This window comes from Mus pahari, chromosome 15, assembly GCF_900095145.1.
Source record: "Mus pahari chromosome 15, PAHARI_EIJ_v1.1, whole genome shotgun sequence".
NCBI classification, from domain to species: Eukaryota; Metazoa; Chordata; class Mammalia; order Rodentia; family Muridae; genus Mus; species Mus pahari.
The window spans coordinates 17,727,407-17,745,214 of NC_034604.1; the positions used below are offsets into that span (position 1 = coordinate 17,727,407).

Below are 17,808 nucleotides of genomic sequence, written 5' to 3' on the forward strand. Positions count from 1 at the left end.
AGGTGCCCAAATTTCTGGAGCCAGAAACAGGGTCAGTCCCAGAATCTAGGTTGCTTCAGTCTGTCCCAAAGCTGTGTAGCTTCTGCAGTCCACACTTTCACCAGTGCAGACTGGAGCCTAGGCGAACCGGAGCAAACATGGCTCCCCAACCAGCTCAGGCAGTCAGAGCCCTCAAGGGCAGACACCTCTCCTCTAGCGGGCAAAGTGCTGGTATGTCTAGAGCCAGAAACAGGATCTTTCCCAGAAGCTGTGTTGCTTCTGCAGGCTGCCCTCTCCTGGCAACTCACTGGAGCAAAGATGGCAAAGATGGCTCTTTTACCAGCTTAGGCAGTGAGAACCCTCCTGGGCGGACACCTCTCCTCGGGCGGGAAAAGTGCCAGATGTCTGGAGCCAGAAATGGGATCTTTCCCAGAAGCTGTGTCGCTTCTGCAGGCTGCCCTCTCCCCAGCCATGCACCGGAGCAAAGATGGCTCTCTTACCAGCTCAGTCACCGAGATCCCTCCCCGGCAGACACCTCTCCTAGGGCTGGAAAGGTGCTGGATGACTTGGTACCAAGTGTTTATAAAAGAGCAACCCTGAGCCTTAGTTGCACTGCATTCTTGCTTGCCATGCCCCGCTTCTCTTTCTGTCTCTCTCTGTACACACAAAAGCATGTGTACATACCCATAGAAACATGCTCCTGCATACACATGAATAGGCACACACAAATGTACACATAAAATAGTTAGCAATATATGATCATGGGTGATTATATAGTAAATAATATAGCCTTATGGTAGTCTACTGTGTTTTGTGTATTCTTTTAGTGGTTCTTGGAAATTTTTGTACAATGTGTTTTGATCACATCCACCGTATCCCAGCTTCTCCTAGACCCATCCCCTCCTTACCCACGCAATATTATGTCTTCTTAAAAAGAATAAAACTTTTTTTGCACTGTTCTTACATTTTTAGTTATTTGGCCTTCCAGTTTATTTTTCATTCCTCTAGAGAGAATGTAAGGTGTGTGTAATTCTGCATATTTCTCTTTGCCCTACCTAGAGGTTAGATATGGGCAAGGATTTATGTTCTAAACAGTAAAGAGCTAACCTTATTGAAAGAAGGTGTGGCTTTTGCCCTTTTTTATTGAAAAGTGTCGCTAAGTTCCTAGAATATGATTACTTACATGGGAGCTTTAACCATAGCATTGTGACTGACAATGGAGATGTTTGCTCCCAATGAATCACTTCAAACATGTTAGGGGTTCCTACAATTGATTGTAGACTTAAGGGCAGCCAAGGGGGAAATATATAACTGAGATCCTATTATAGACAGAGCTTTCCTTGATTACCATTCCTCTATGTGTACTGTGCCATCTCAGGTCAGAGAGGAGTCAGCATCATACATGACCGGGAAAAGGATGGAGCAGAGCTATAAATCCAGCTCCCTCCTGGACTGTAGATCTTCTGCTTTTACTTGGTTAATTTTAACTGTATCTTCTCTATGTGGTGACACTGTAGCTATATATGCAGTGTTCTGAGTTCTAGGGGATTTTTCCAAAAAACTATCAAGCTCAAGAGTAGTTGTGAGGATTCCTAAACTTACAGCCAGCTGATGTCTGCATTGAGGGCAGTCTTGTGCCATGGAGACTGTGTCCTCTGGATGAATCATTTAAATTCCATTTATTCCAAGTATGATGACCACAGAGCAAGATGTCAGAGGCCCGGTGAACAAATGTCTATTTTTAGAGGAGCAGTTATATTTGTACTTTATTTTACCCTATTATTCCTGAATTTACCCTCCTATTGTGTAGGCAATGGTTGTAGTCTTGAGAAACGTGCTAACTGAAATTGAAAGCTGAGTGTTCTACATGCCAGAGTAAGGAGCTCTTAGTGAACAAAACCTGAATTTTCAAGTGATTTCTGGAGCAGAAACAGATATACTGTTGGTATTGTGTTTACCTTTGAACTTCAGAAGGCCAGGTATTCAAGTGCTTTCAGTCCTATGGGGCTTTGAATTCCCTTTGGTGGAGTCTAGTATATACTAGGATAATGGCCAGGAGAAGGCCACCTGGGCACCCAAAATCCACAGTAATGGTAACCTAGGTCTTAATAGTTTACCAAAGGGTTTTAGGGTATTTATGTGATTAGGGAGGGGAGACCATTACAATCCCACACCTGTATCTTAAAAACTGTAACCCAATCACAAAAACCACACATGTTATACACTCACTGATAAGTGAATATTAGCCCCAAAGCTCAGAATACCCAAGATACAATTCACAGATCACATGAAGCTCAAGAATAAGGAAGACCAAGGTGTGGGTCCTTCAGTCCTTTTTAGAAGGGGTAACAAAATACTCATGGGAGCAAATATGGAGATAAAGTATGGAGCAGAGACTGAAGGAAAAGGCCATCCAGAGACTGCCCCACCTAGGGATCCATCCCATATACAGTCACCAAACACAGACAGTATTATGGATGTCATGAAGTGCTTGCTGACAGGAGCCTGATATAGCTGTCTCCTGAGAGGCTCTGCCAGAGCCTAACATATACAGAGGTGGATGCTCAGAGCAAACCATTGAGCTGATCACAGTGTCCCCAATGGAGGACCGAAAGAGCTGAAGGGGTTTGCAACCCCATAGGAATAACAACAATATCAACCAACAAGAGATCCCAGGGTCTAAACCACCAGCCAAAGAGTACACCTGGAGGGATCAATGGCTCCAGCCATATATGTAGCAGAGGATGGCCTTGTTGGGCATCAATGGGAGAAGAGGCCCTTGGTTCCATGAAGGCTTGATACCCCAGTGTAGGGGAATGCAAGGATAGGAAGACAGAAGTGGGTGGGTGGGTAGGGTAGTACCTTCATAGAAGCAGAAGGGGGGAAGATGGGATAGGGGGCTTCTGGGGAGGAAATCAGGAAAGGCAATAGGTAACATTTGAAATGTAAATAAATAAAATACCATATAAATAAATAAAAACTGAGGGTTGATGGGAAAGACTTGTTCAATGTCACTCAGTTTAAACTCTTGAAATGCAACTGTAAAATTAGGAAAATGCAATGCTTGCTGCATATCACACTGGATTGGCTCGTGAAAGCAATGAGCCTTATACATGAGACTAAAAAGAGCTCTTTAAATTTATAAAAGGTAAGGATAGGGAAGAATCTTTTGTCTCAAATCTGTTCTATCTAAGAATTTAACTCTAATGTAAACTTAAGGACAAGAATGCAGAAATTGGACTCAAAAGCTAAAAATATTTTTCACTAATTTTTTTATTTAGCACATTCATTGTCTTTTTCATAAAGTGTGTTTCACATTATAAAAATCAACAAAGGTTATCGAAAAGCATTTTCATTATTTTATATTGTACTGAAAATGATCTTGACACCATACAACAGTTTATATATTTCATTCCCTTCCTCTTTATAGCCTATTTCATTTTCTCTCAAACTGTTATGATTATCATAGCACCCAAATTTGAGATGTGCGGTTCCCTCAGGAGGTCAGGTATATGTGTTCTCTGCAAGCCAATAAATCAGACAGTGTAAGCGTGATTGGGTAATGTTAACAATTCCCCCCACATACACACGGAGCAGTGAGTGCTACACTTTGTCAGAGTGTTGGGCCAGATTTTTTAAAAGCTTAACTCTAAGAGGAATCATACAGTGCTGTGATTTCAATGGGAAGCCTCAGATACTTAAAACCTCTGGCAACTGAAAATGGGTCCCTAATTGGCAGATCACTTTAGGTAGATTCATGCTCTTGAACATTGCAACCATATAGATAAGCTCACTTCTTCAACACTAAGTCTTGTTTTTTGTGTTTTGTTTTGTTTTGTTTTGTTTTGTTTTGTTTTGTTTTTGGCATTTCATTTATTTTTTGTCTTGATCCATTTTAAATTTTTCTTATTTATTTATTTATTTATTTATTTATTCTCCAGATTTTATTCCCGCCCATCGGTCCACCCAATGACTGTTCCACATCCCATACCTCCTTCCCACCCTGTCTCCACAAGAATGTCCCCATCCCCAAACCCCCACCACACCTGACCTCTAAACTCCCTGGGGCCTCCAGTCTCTTAAGGGTTAGGTGCATCATCTCTAAGTAAACCCAGACCTGGCAGTCCCCTGCTGTATGTGTGTTGGGAGCCTCATATCAGCTGGTGTGTGCTGCCTGTTTGGTAGTCCAGTGTTTGAGAGATTTCAGGGATCCATATTAATTGAGACTGCTGGTCCTCCTTCAGGGTTGCCTTCCTCCTCAGCTTCTTTCAGCCCTTCCCTAATTCATTCACAGGGGTCAGCAGCTTCTGTCCATTGGTTGGATGCAACTATCTGCCTCTGACTTTTTTAGCTGCTTGATGGGTCTTCCGGAGTGCAGTCATGCTAGGTCTCTTTTTGTGAGCGCTCCATAGCCTCAGTAATAGTGTCAGGCCTTGGGACTTCTACTTGAGATGGATCCCACTTTGGGCCTGTCACTGGACCTTCTTTTCCTCAGGCTCCTTTCCATTTCCATCCCTGTAGTTCTTTCACACGGAACAATTATGGGTGAAAGTTTTGACTGTGGGATGGCAACCCATACCTCACTAGATGCTCTGTCTTCCTGCTGGAGGTGGGCTCTATAAGTTCTCTCTCCCTACTGTTGGGCATTTTATCTAAGGTCCCTTTCTTTGAGTCCTGAGAGTCTCTCACCTCCCAGGTCTCTGGTACATTCTGGAGGGTCCCCCAACCTCCTATCTCCTGAGGTTGCCTGTTTCTGTTCTTTCTGCTGGCCCTCAGGGCTTTTCCCTCACCCCAGACCAGATCTGGTTCCCCTCTCCTCCCTCAATCCCCACCCACTTTCCCTCCCAGGTCCCTCCCTTCCACCCCACTTGTGATTGCTTTCTTCTCCATCCCAAGTGGGACTGATGCGTCCTCACTTGGGCCCTTCAGCTTGTTGACCATTTTGAGTTCTGTGGACTGTATCTTGAGCATTTTGTACTTTTTTCTTTTTGACTAATATCCACTTATTTGTGAGTATATACCATGTATGTCCTTTTGGGTCTGAGTTACCTCACTCAGGATGATATTTTCTAGTTCCATCCATTTGCCTGGAAAACTCAGGGTGTCCTCGATCTTAATAGCTGGGTAGTATTCCATTGTGTAAATGAACCACATTTTCTGTATCCATTCTTCTGTCATAGGACATCTGGGTTGTTTCCAGATTCTGGCTATCACAAATAAGGCCACTATGAACACAGTGGAACATGTGCCCCTGTAGCATGGTGGGGCATCTTTTGGGTATATTTCTCAGAGTGGTATTGCTGGGTCTTTAGGTTACACTAAGTCTTCTTAAAGCAAGCTGGGCCCAGTTTTCCACAGTCAAGGATGACATTTAAAGGAAAGAGGTCAGGGTCATGGGACAATGGAATGGAGATCCTTTTAATTATATCCACAATCAAAACATAAAAATTAGTGAGATATGCTATTTGCTACTGCTCATTGAGGAATTAGGTTGTTGGTTACAGTGTATTCACTAATATTCAGTAGTGTATATATATATATAATATATTATGTATGATATATATATATATATATATATATATATATATATATATATATATATGTGTGTGTGTGTGTGTGTGTGTATTTTAAATAACATGCTGCAATGAGTGATTAGTATTATAGCTTAGATAACCCCATTGCAAGGCTTGGAGGTTCCAGTTTTATTTCTTTCTTCTAAATATTTTGATAAGGGGAAAGGTCTTTCTTTCCGTGTGTGTGTGTGTGTGCGCGCGCGCGCGTGCACGCACTGAGGGTACTAGCACATGATAGGTAAGTGATTTACCACTGAATATAACTCCAATCCTTTGAAGATGTATATGTACACACTTCGTTCTTTTGATTGACTGTTTAGAAACAGCATTTGAAAATGATACTTCAGAGTCTTTCTGAAAGGTTGTCCTACCTCTTAGAATGAAGGGTCTATGCTTTATGTCAATAACCCTTACTAAGGTATAAGAATTACACCCCACAAGATGGAACCCATTCCCAACAAATGAGTGACCAAGAACCAGAGACTATATCATTCAAAGTTCTAGGGTAAAACCAAATACTACTGGTCTTAAAAGATCTCTTTTTTTTTTTTTTTTTTTTTTTTTTTTTTTTTTTTTTTTTCTTTTAAACTTTATATTTATTTTTTGTCTTGGGGAGGGTGTGTGCTTGCCTCAGCGTGCGTTTGGGGAGGGCAGGGCAAAACTTATGGAAGCTGGGTCTCTCCTACTCAGGCTCAGTGATAGGCTCCAGTATTTTCTCTCCTCAGCCCACTCTCTGGGTCCTCGATTTATTGTTGGTGCTTATTTTTTTTTTTTTTTTATTTTTTTTNTTTACATTTCAAATGCTATCCCGAAAGATTCCCATACCCCTCCCCCCACCTCTGTTCCCCTACCCACCCACTCCCACTACTTGGCCCAGGCCTAGCCTTGTGCTAGGTCATATGGAGTTTGGGAGACCAAGGAGCCTCTATTCCCACTGTTGGCCGATTAGGTCATCTTCTGCTACAAATGCAGCTAGAAACACAAACCCAGGGGGTACTAGTTAGTTCCTGTTGTTGTTCCACCTACAGGGTTGCAGCCCCCTTCAGGTACTTGGGTACTTTCTCTAGTTCCTGCATTGGGGACCCTGTGTTCCATCCAGTAGCTGGCTGTGATCATCCATTTCGGTGTTTACCAGGCACTGGCGTAGCCTCACAAGAGGCCACAATATCAGGGACCCTTCAGCAGTATCTTGCCGGCATGAGCATGAGCATTAGTATCTAGGTTTGGTGGCTGATGATGGGATCTCTTAACGGCACTCAGCTGTACTTATAGATCAGCACCTTATCAGACAGCATCAGAGAAGCTTCCTCCTGCAGCAGATAGTTACAAATACAGACACATAGGCAGGCATTAGGTGCACGCACACACACAGACACACACAGACACACACACAGATGGAGAGAGAGGGAGGGGAGGGGGAGGGGAGGGAGGGAGAGAGAGAGAGAGAGAGAGAGAGAGAGAGAGAGAGAGAGAGAGAGATATGTTGGGATACACAGCTCTAAAAGGAATGTTTCTGTCAACCCCCTCAGGGAACCCATGGAAGAGTAAGAGCCAGAGGGAACAGAGGACACCAGGAGAACAAGAACAAGGCCCTCTAAATTAATTAAACAAAGCTCACATAAACTCACAGAGACTGAAGCAGCAAGCACAGGGCTTACCCTATTCTGCACCAGTTCCTCTGTATTATATATAGCTTTCAGCTTGGTATATCTTTTTATGGGACTCCTGAGTATATGAATGAGCACATCTCTGATTCTTCTGCCTTTTCTTGGGCTCTTTTCACTTTTTTAGGTTGCCTTGTCCAACTTTTATGTGATGGGTTTTGCTTTATGTTATTATATTTTATTTTTTATGATTGTTGTTATATCTTAGTAGCTAGTTCTTTTCTAGTGAGAGACAGAAATGGAGTGGACGGTGATGGGAGGGAAGGTAGGGAGGACCTGGGAGGAGCGGGGGGGGGGGGACTCTAATCAGGATACATTGTATGAGAAAAGAACCTGCTTTCAATACAGAGGAAAAAGAATTGCACAGTGCATGTAGTAAGAACTCAGTTTCTACTTATTAATTAAACTGGACAATTTTTCCAGTCTATTCCTTTTCTGAGTGAACTCTGAGTGTGCCATTCCTGATAACATGGCTTGCATACACATCCTGCTTCATCCTTGTTATAGAATGCTGTTTACGTTAACTAAATTGGGGCTAGAAAGAATATTTTCTTCTCATGGTCCCCATACTCTAGAAAGCCTAGGTTATTTGCCTTGTTTTTGTTGTTGTTGTTTTTGTTTTGCTTGTTTGTTCTTGTTTTGCTTTGTTTTGTTTTTGGTACCATCCTGACTCTTTATTATTCTTTCCAAACCACAATTCCCTACGTTTTCATAAAACGAATCCTTCTTTTCTTGGTTTTAATGTGATTATAGAAGACAGTATACCACCAGAAATCCAAATGTGGTATATTAATGAATGTCTGGTCATTTCACACTCTAGAAAAGAGTCCGGCTAAAGGAATTTGCCCCTCTGCCTATGCCCCATTCCACAACCATCATGTTTTACCTCAATATCAGTCTGGATGACCTATCCAACATTTTAATCTTGGAGTTTATAGACTTACGCAAATCATGTTAACTTCAATTCCACAAGCCATTAGCCATTCATATCCGTGGTCACCCTTCCTACTTCACTTTCATCTGGAGTGGCTCTACCTCTGAGCTGTCACAGCCTCTATCTCATGTGCTGGCTGCAGCCTCCAGGCCTGTTGCTTCTGTTCTTGCGTTCCTTTCCATCTCATGCAGATTCAACTCTCCTTATGCTTTGCTATATTTTTCCTGTGTTTGTGAATTCATCTTGAAGTCTCTGATTCAGCATCTGCGCTTGTAGTTTCTACAAGGGCATCCACACCTAAACTCTTGCTCCCTGAGTTCTAGATTCTAAGTTTTAATATGGTACTGAGCCCTAAGCAGCTCCTCCAAGTGTGACACATTCAAGTAAATCCAGGTTCACATGTATTCTTTAATTCATATACTCTATTTATAGATAATCATGACATGAAGTATCCTGTTATCAGTGTTAGAATCCTCACATGCACATCTAGGCAATGCTTCTCAGCATTAGCAGCAGAGTCATCTATATTCTGCCTATATGAGCAACAACAAAAGTCTGGGGCCATGCCCAAGGGAAGATGCTTGAATCTCACTCAGAAGGGGAACTACAATAGTAATCTGAGGTGGAGGGAGGGAGGGAACTGTTTGGGAGAGGGGATAGGGAGGGGAACTGGGAGTGGGTCTCAGGTGTAGGGAGAGAAGGGGAGAGATGATCCAGAAAGTGAAATGAAATCATCAGGGAGTAGATGAGGTGCAAGGGATGGGAGGTCACATCCAAGACTTGTCAGAGTCCTGGGATAGTGGAGGTTCCAGGGAGCCTATGAGGGGGACTCTAGTTGAGACTCCTGGCAGTGAGATGGAGCCTGAAGGGGCCATGTCCTGTAGCCAGGCCGACCTCCCAGGGGAAGGATAAGGACAGCAACCCTCCCACAAAACCTTGAACCCCAAATTTGCCCGTCCTAGAAGCACAGGGACAAAGATGGAGCAGAGACTGAGGGAATGACTGACCGATGACTGGATCAGCTTGAGACCCACTCCATGGGCAAGAACCAAGTCCTGACACTAGTAATGATACTCTATAATGCTTGTAGACAGGAGCCTAGCATAACTGGCCTCTGTGAGGCTCCACCCAGCAACTGACCAAATATCAGATGCATATATCCACAGCTAAACATTAGACAGAGCTTGGGAAGTCTTTTGGAAGAGTTGGGGAAAGGATTGAGGGACACAGAGGGGATAGGAACTCCACAGAAAGACCAATAGTCAACGAACCTATACATTTGGGGGGCTTTCAAGGACTGAAACACCAACAAAAGAACATTCAGGGATACATAGTCTGACCTAGCGCCATCCCTCCTCCCTACTCTTGCATGAATTTGTAGAAGATGCACAGTTTGGTCTTCATGCAGGTCCCTCAAAAACTGGAGTGGGGGCTCACCCTCTGTGGCCTGACTGCTTCTCTAATTGGGAAACTTTGTCTGGTCTCAGTGGGAGAAGGTGACTAGTCCTACAGTTACTGGAAGTGCCAGGGTGGCATGGTACCCAGGAAAGACCTCCCACTCTTGGAGGAGAAGAGAGGGGAAGATGGGGATAGGGGCTGTAGGGAGGGCTAGAAGGAGGTGGGCTTTGTTTGAGTTGTATAATGAATAAATAAATTTATGGAAAAAATCTGGACCCTGATCATTATAAGCTCTCGGTGTTACTCCAAAAGTCTTCCCTGGTACCACATCATGTAGTATACTACATTCCTCTCTGATGCAGTGCATATATCATCAGTAAATGTTAATCATTTTTATGTCATAGGAAACAGAAGTATTCATCTTATCACAATAGCACATAAAAGATCAGATCTGTGTGTGTCTGTGAGTGGTGTAAATACTTGTTCCTTGGGTGTGTACATGTGTGTGTAGGTCAGAGGTCAGTACTGAGTGGTCTCCTTGATTGCTCTCCACCTTACTCTTTGAGACAGGTTCTGTATCAGAGCCTAGACATTAATGATGCAAATGAGCTCTCTGCCCATTGAGTTGCAGGAATCTGTCCTTAACTCTTGGGTTATGGGTATGTACCACTGTTTGGCTTTTGCAGGGCTAATGAGGTGTGGATACTATCAAAATGCATTATGTGCATGTGTGGAAATGTCATAATGAAGCCTGCCATAATGCATAATTAATATATGTTAATAAAAACTTAAGAAATTATGTATTTTTACTGATAGCATGCAGTGGATGAGGCACCACAAAAAAAAAAAATGTCAATTTAATGAAGAATGCAAAGCAACCGTAAAAGTTTAATGTGTAAACTATGTTCACAAAGTATTATTGTTACATAGAAAACTAGGCATAGCAAATTTGAAAAGGCAGATAGCCAGAGACTGTAAGAGGTGCCTCTGAGCTGCTGTGGGAAAATAAAGCTAAAAATGGTGGCCCATTTTTCTATTCTATTCCAATTTCACATAGAGTTTCAACATCGCATTAGCAATAATTATGAGACTGAGCAGAAAGATGCAAAGAGAAGGAGAAGCTCTTTAGTACATCAACTATTCAGAATTGTTTAGTGATATTTAAGAACCACTGCTCCACTTAGCAGCATTCTCGTGATTTCTAAGTGCTTATGATAACTTCAGAGCTGGGTCTTCGTAAAGCTACCATGTTCATTGATACAAAATCAGAACTTCTTGTCACCTGTCCTTAAAATTAAAACGTTCTTTTCTCAATCAGCTGCAGATTTTAGGAAAATGATGAGCCAAATTCATGTTATTATGTGTGGCAAATTGAAATGTAATCATATCAGAGACACTTGTAAAGGAGACATTCATTGTGTGAGTTGTGTTCCTCATGATAAGAACTTTCATGATATGTTAAAATGGTTTCTTTATCAGTAAGGAGAATTATTCATGCTAGGGAAATTCCTTTGTCAATTCCTCTGCTTCATGGATTCATTATGTGTCAATTTTCCATTATTGAGACCACAGAATATGTGGTTATTTTCTTTCTTATAATAACCATTAATATTTCTGGTAATTGGAAGAGGGTCACAATTTACTATTTGAGTGTTGTCATGATACTTTCACCTATTTTCACATAATCATCTTTCTGATGGTGCAGGTTTGAATTCATAGGATTTCATTACTCAGCATGGAGTGCTGTGAGCATAGTATCACTTATCAAATGGTTGGAAAATGAAGAAACGATTTGTAGGCAACCATAGAACTAACTTGCATGTCGTAATATGCTTTGAAATTGAAGCTTAGGTTAAAGGAGTCTAATTTTTGCTATTTAGGTCCTGTCTGATGAATAAGGTGGCTTTTCCACTTTGCTAGAAGCTAAGCATTCTCCATGTGAAAAGGTGAAGAAATGATGAAAATTGGCCAATGTTTCAGTCCTCTAACCAGGAGAAGTTGTAGCTCCTTACACAGGGAGATAGGTAGCAATGTTAAGGAGTAAAATAAATTTTGGAAGACATTGCGAGAGAGCCTGTGTATGGATCCAATGTGGTAATTGTTCTCCTAGGGTAGTTTATTGCATCTTCCAGAGAGCAGAGCATGGCTGCCAGAAACAACAAACAAACAACAACAATAAGTAAATAAATTTTAAAAAACACAGGAGAGAAGCTTTGGCATGGGGAAAGACTGTGCTGTCAAGAATGCAGAGTGGGGTGGAGTGTCTGACTCTCTTACTAGTTGTTTGCACATTTAAATCTTTTACTTGCTTGGTCAACACTACAGTAGATATTATAGGGTTTTCTCCCTAAACAATATCTAAATGTGATCTATAATTGTGATCAATTCTTCTGCCTAAGGGGAATGTCTGTATCAATAACACCAAGTATACCTTTCATATAGTATTTCTCTTCTTGGATTGCCTTACATAGGTATGTATGAACTTACTCAGTTTCTAAAGAGGAATGACATCATGCTTGCTGGAAGGAACAAGAGTGTGTCACCACACTGTTTACCACTAAAACCCTAATGTGGACCCCATGTTAAAAAAATGTCCCTAATGAGAAGACTTGGTCATCAGCGAGCCCTGAATTTTCTCATCACACATATGAACACTATGCTTTGGGTCATGTGGCTAACTATTAGGATAGATATATCTAAGGCAGTTAGGAATCAATTTCTTATATTCAGGTTCTTGCTGAGCATTAATAATGGGGTATTCCAAAGAATTATTCAAGGTTAGAAATCAATAGAGGATTTAACTATTTCATGAGGGCAGATAGAAGGTGTGGAAAACATTTCACATTTGATGAAGGAAGTATGGAAGCAGGAGTGTGGGAAAGAGAAGAGAGAATGGTAAAGAATAGTCTTGAAATCACCCCCATTTCTTGCTACTATTATGCATGTATGTGGCCAACAAACTTATCAAAGGAGGTAGCATTCATCCACACACGCATGGCTGTGTATACCTATTCATTCAGTCATGTCCCTAGCTTCTATTGACGTGCCCCTCTGAGTTCTGAACTTTCAAGACATAGGGGGAAAGCGATAGCTGCTGTCATCAAAAGAAGTATTATGGTCACAGTAGTCTAGTTGACAAAAACAGGCACCTACCTGTGAGACAGTCAAAGGGGTCAAGATGAAGACCAGAACTCATCAAAATGGAGCCATACCAGGCGTCTAAGAGTCTTTCACATGGAGACTTGGGAGTGGGAAAGGAAGAAGTGACTTTTGGGTGAAAAGAAATGCAGATCTCAGTAAGCTAGCCGCCGGTTAGTTCAGATACTTTTTTCAAGACTCTTCCACTGAGCGTTTTGCTTGTTTTGTTTTGTTTTTTTTTGTTTTGTTTTGTTTTTGTTTGTCTCATTTGCTTTGTTTTGTTTTGCTATTAATTAATTATTGTTCCTGTGAAGTGCCAAACCTCTGCTCAAGGAATGATTGTTGAGATTCCCTACAAGTGCTCAGCACCAGGAGGACTGTAAAAAGTGATTAAATCAGGGAAGTGATTCTACCGCTGCAACAACACACAGGGTGAGAAATAGTGCTCAGTAACTTAGCCTTGTAACAAGAGTTGGTTTTTAGTGTCACTGTTCCAGTCCCCATGGGTTACATGCCTGAGACTTGGCTCCCAGGGCTCCCAGAATCTCTTCACAAGGGAGGAGGCATCATGTATTGCCAGTAGATGGCGCCCACTATTTTCAGTTTTTAATAAAGAAAAAAAAAATTCTTTTCTATATAATAGCCATATTCAAGTAAAAGACTGTCACCATTACTATTTATGAAACTATGATTAACTTAATAATTTAATCACAATATGAATCAAAACCACTACAAACACTCATGTAGGATATATTTGGGCCAGTTTAAAAAATATTAAGTCTGTTTTCCTTTATGTAAGAAAAGGAATTTGAAATACATTTATCAAAACAGAATATTAGTAGGCTTAAAATAACTGATAAAAGTGTATCATGAAATATTACAAGTGTCTTAAGTAGTTTAGCAAAAATTAATTTTAATAAATAGAATTTTTGTTTTCAGAACTGTCTCATTGCACAACTCAACAAACATGATTTAAAATGTGTTTTTAAACTTTTACTAGTTAGTTGCAATTATTGTAACTATAAAATGATTGTAAACTATAAAGTGGGATAGTAATTTCTGAATTAATGCCTGCATTTAGTTATAGTCTAAATAAAATTTAATATGTGTAGCTTTGTATAATTTGATTAATAAAATTCAGATGCAGGACTTACGTTTTGGTATATGATTTCAAAATGTTATACACGTTTTTAAAGGAACGAATGTGAGGAATTCTCACTTACCCAGTTACTTGTAACACTCAAATAGTGTTTATGTGTTATGTGTTACTTGTAACACTCAAATACGGGTTATATGTTTCTTTCACTAGGACTCACCCTGATGTTCTTCAGGGTGTTCTTCCTCATGTCTATAAGCCTTCGGAACCTCCTCTCCTCATCAAAGATCCTCTCTTCACAGTACTGCTTCTCTTTCGCGAGATGGTCATATACACCATGCACGTGCTCCCTGTCAAACTGCAGCTTGAAGAACTCTTCCCTGTGGGGAAAGAGTTTCATATGTGAGCTCGGTGGTGACGAAAGGAAAACCACTAGCCTTTAAGCAGCAACGGCAAGTAAGTAAGACAATAGTGTCAACAATAAACAAGCTAAGAGAATAGCAGCTAATGCTGACCTGAGATCAGGACACGCAATAATCTCTGAAGAATTGCACAGTCATGGAGACTTTTGTCAGTTCATGGCAATGGCACAAGCACCTAATACAAAACCTGAATAAGATCTGCATCCAATATAGATCTTTATAGATTTAGCATAGCATATACGTTTAACTTTGTATCTTTTAGACCCATACTATTGTTTCAGGTATTAATATTTTAAGCAATGTGTTTTCTTACTTTCTAACATGATGGAGCAAAGGCAAATTAGTCTTTTGGAGAGAATAGTTGAACGACCATGGTCATGTTGGAAACATCACTAAATAAAGATCTGTGGAGTAGACTGACTGGATTCCACTAAAGATCTGGTATCGGACCCTGCATAGTTCATTGTTTAATTGTTTTTATTTGTATGCCTGTGTGTGTGTGCATGCGCATGCATGGGTGTATGTGTGTGTGTGTGTGTGTGTGTGTGTGAGTTTGGGTGATGTTCATGGGTGTGAATGAAAGCTTTTGTGTGGAGTCAGAGGCTCTCTCCTGTTGTAAGAACTTAGGCTATCAAGTATGCTCAGCAAGTAAACAAGCATAGCAAGTGTTTTATTCATTAAGCTATCTCCAAGGACCACTTTTATTATCCCCATGTGCTGTTTTATATATATATATATATATATATATATTATATATTATAATATATAATATATTATAATATATTATAATATATTATATTAATAATTATAATATATAATATATAATATATTATATATATAGTTTTATATATATATATGTATATATATATATATATATATAAAACTCCTAATGTGATAAGTCAATATTCCTCTAATCAGTATGCAAGCGTAATGTTTAAGAGGAGACAGAATGGACATGAGTACAGGAGGAGAGCATGAGTGGGTTCTACATGAGAGCACATGGACACTGTGTAAGCCTGCAAGCTCCACTACAGAGGAGCCAAGGAACATTCTCACGGAGAACGTCCCTCTTTCATGAGGTGAGCTCACAAGAGGGCTCTGAAAAAGGGAGATGTGAACTGATGATAAGGCATTCTATGGAATATCTGTTTCTAAATTCTTCTCTCAAAACTGGTAGAGGGCAACTGTAAATTATTAAACATGGCTCACAAACACTAACAATGTGTAGAATTAATGAAAGATATTATTAATACTGGAGGGAGAAGGTTTATATATGTGGAAAAAGCTAACAATTCCCAGTTACTAAATAAGAGTAAACTCAGAGAGAAATAAAGAGTGAAAGCAACTTCTAATTATACTCAAATAGACAAAAATTATTAAATATCATATGTCATCACATATATTTGATAAAATTCTGAGGAAAAATAAGAACCATCATAAGAATAAATTTTAAATATGGAAATCTGATTTTATGAATCTCATGTTAATTATGATTATTATTTTGACAAAGCTTACTGCAACTTCACAAGTTTTTCTTCATAATTTGTCCTTTCCAGGTTCATTATCCTTATTTCCTTACTCAGCTCCATGCATTTCTCATTGAGAACAACTGTTTGGCCTTTAGCTACCTCTATTTCTTCATGAATTATTGACCTTCTTCCCTGCAAAAAGTTTCAAAGAAGTTTTAACACTTAGGTTTTCACATCTTTGGAATTCAGAAACATGGTTACATGGGTTCTACAGACAATACAAGAAGAGTGATTCCTTAGCAAGCTGAGCAATGATGGACGCTCGTGCTTCTCACTATAAGAAGGCACTTCCTGAGAGGATAGAAACAGATCTTTTTCTTTTTACCTTCCCATCCGCTTCAACAGCAACCTGCCCTCAGTCTACATGTCCTAAAACATACACGTGTATTCTGGTGTGTACACACACACGCACAGACAGACAGACAGACAGACAGACAGACACACACACACACACACACACACACACACACACACACACACTGGAAGTGGTTAGGTGGCTAAGTAATCACATATGCTCTTATACGTCAAAGAACACAAAACAGTATTTCATCAGCAAAGTTTTCCCCTGGTGATTCTGGGAAATTAAATCTGTGTTGAGATGTTTCTTAGATGAGCTGATCTTCAGTAAGGTGTTGTATACTCAAGAAACCTAGACTTAATGCAATCACCACCAACAAAAACATGGATAACGTATCTACCCTAGTAAAATAGAGGGGAATGATATCATGTTACTGCCTGAAGCTGACTAAATTAAAGTATTTGTATGAGTGACCAAAATGAGAAAGTTGAGAAAGAAAGAGCTTTAGACATCCTAATGAAGATGCTTTCTAAAATAAACATCTTTCTAGTAAATGTCTTAAAATTTTTAAATTGTGTATTTTAATTAAATTATAATCTTTAAAAAATAATAACCTATATTGCCAAATCATACATCATTATTATAATTTATTATTGATTAAAATTGCTGCATCTGAGTATACTTTCTAATTGAAAAGCAAATTTCTGATAAATGATGATTTCATATATTGATAAAGATCAGATTACTAGACTGAGTCACTCACAGAACCATAATTCAATGGAACAGAATGGGTAGCTTACACACAGAGAACATTTATTCCTTCCAGCACATGGACTGACAGGTTCGGGAATAAAGGCCAAGCAGATTTGGTGTTTGCCAAAGGCTTTTTTTTTTTTTCCCCAAAGATGATATGTTTGTTACCTGCTCATCTGGGGAAAGGAGTGAGTTTGGCCTCCATGAATGGTTTTAAAAGTCATTCATCCCAGTCTCAAGGATGGGGTCCTCAGGATGTCCCCTGCTCAGCTACCTAAGGACCTCTGAGTCCTCTAACAATCCCCAACAGCAGAGTCTGCTCTGAAGGAAGAATTATGGGAGGACACCAGCATCCTTTTGCTCCTTCCCATTGGACCTCTTCCCCAGCTCTTTCATCTTTCTTGTGCTTCACTGCTTCCTTGAAGCTGCAAGGAGAGGTCATTGTGGGATTAAAGGGAGTGGCAGATTCTTGCATAAACCCAGTGCGGAATTTTGGGTTGCTTTGGAATGCTTTCCTGCTAGAGTGTGCCTTATAGACTAGAGCAGTGAGAAAAAGAGGCTACATAAATGCAGGGTGTGTGTGCGTGTGCGTGTGCGTGTGTGTCACATGTGTATGTGTATGCAGAGCCCATTTAGAAAAAACAGTTCAAGACACAAGGCATCTCCCCACAATTATATATAATAAGTTTTCATTGATGTAAGAAATAATAAATTGAAAACTGAAATTTTCACCTCGGTTCTTGTGAGTTCCTTGCGGCTTTTCTTGCTCTTTTTTTGTAATTTTTTTTTTGTTGCATCTACATTTTTTTTAACCCTTTCTTTCCTCTTCCGTATGTCATGCAGCATCTAGAAGACACTCTGATTTTACACTGTGTAACATTTGTGATTCACTGCTTTAGATAAACTTTATGCAGTAACTATCTTAATAATCCTAATGTCTATTTTAACATATGAAAGGAAAGGATCACAGCCTATGAGTTCTAGATTAAGACACTTCAAATCTCAAATTCTGTTTGAATTCTCT

At 40.0% G+C, this 17,808-nt stretch overlaps 1 protein-coding gene across 2 annotated transcripts in view; it reads right to left on the reverse strand.

The window, feature by feature from the left end:
- The window catches only part of Ccdc178 (coiled-coil domain containing 178), a 358,443-nt gene that overhangs the window by 197,417 nt on the left and 143,218 nt on the right, over positions 1–17,808 (reverse strand). For both annotated transcript variants that reach the window (XM_021214517.1, XM_021214519.1), the window contains 3 exons: positions 17,517–17,630; positions 15,720–15,865; positions 14,003–14,162 (listed from right to left, as the gene is read on the reverse strand). In XM_021214517.1, the coding sequence (XP_021070176.1) occupies positions 14,003–14,162; positions 15,720–15,865; positions 17,517–17,630 (420 nt within the window). The remainder of the gene's footprint in view (positions 1–14,002; positions 14,163–15,719; positions 15,866–17,516; positions 17,631–17,808) is intronic.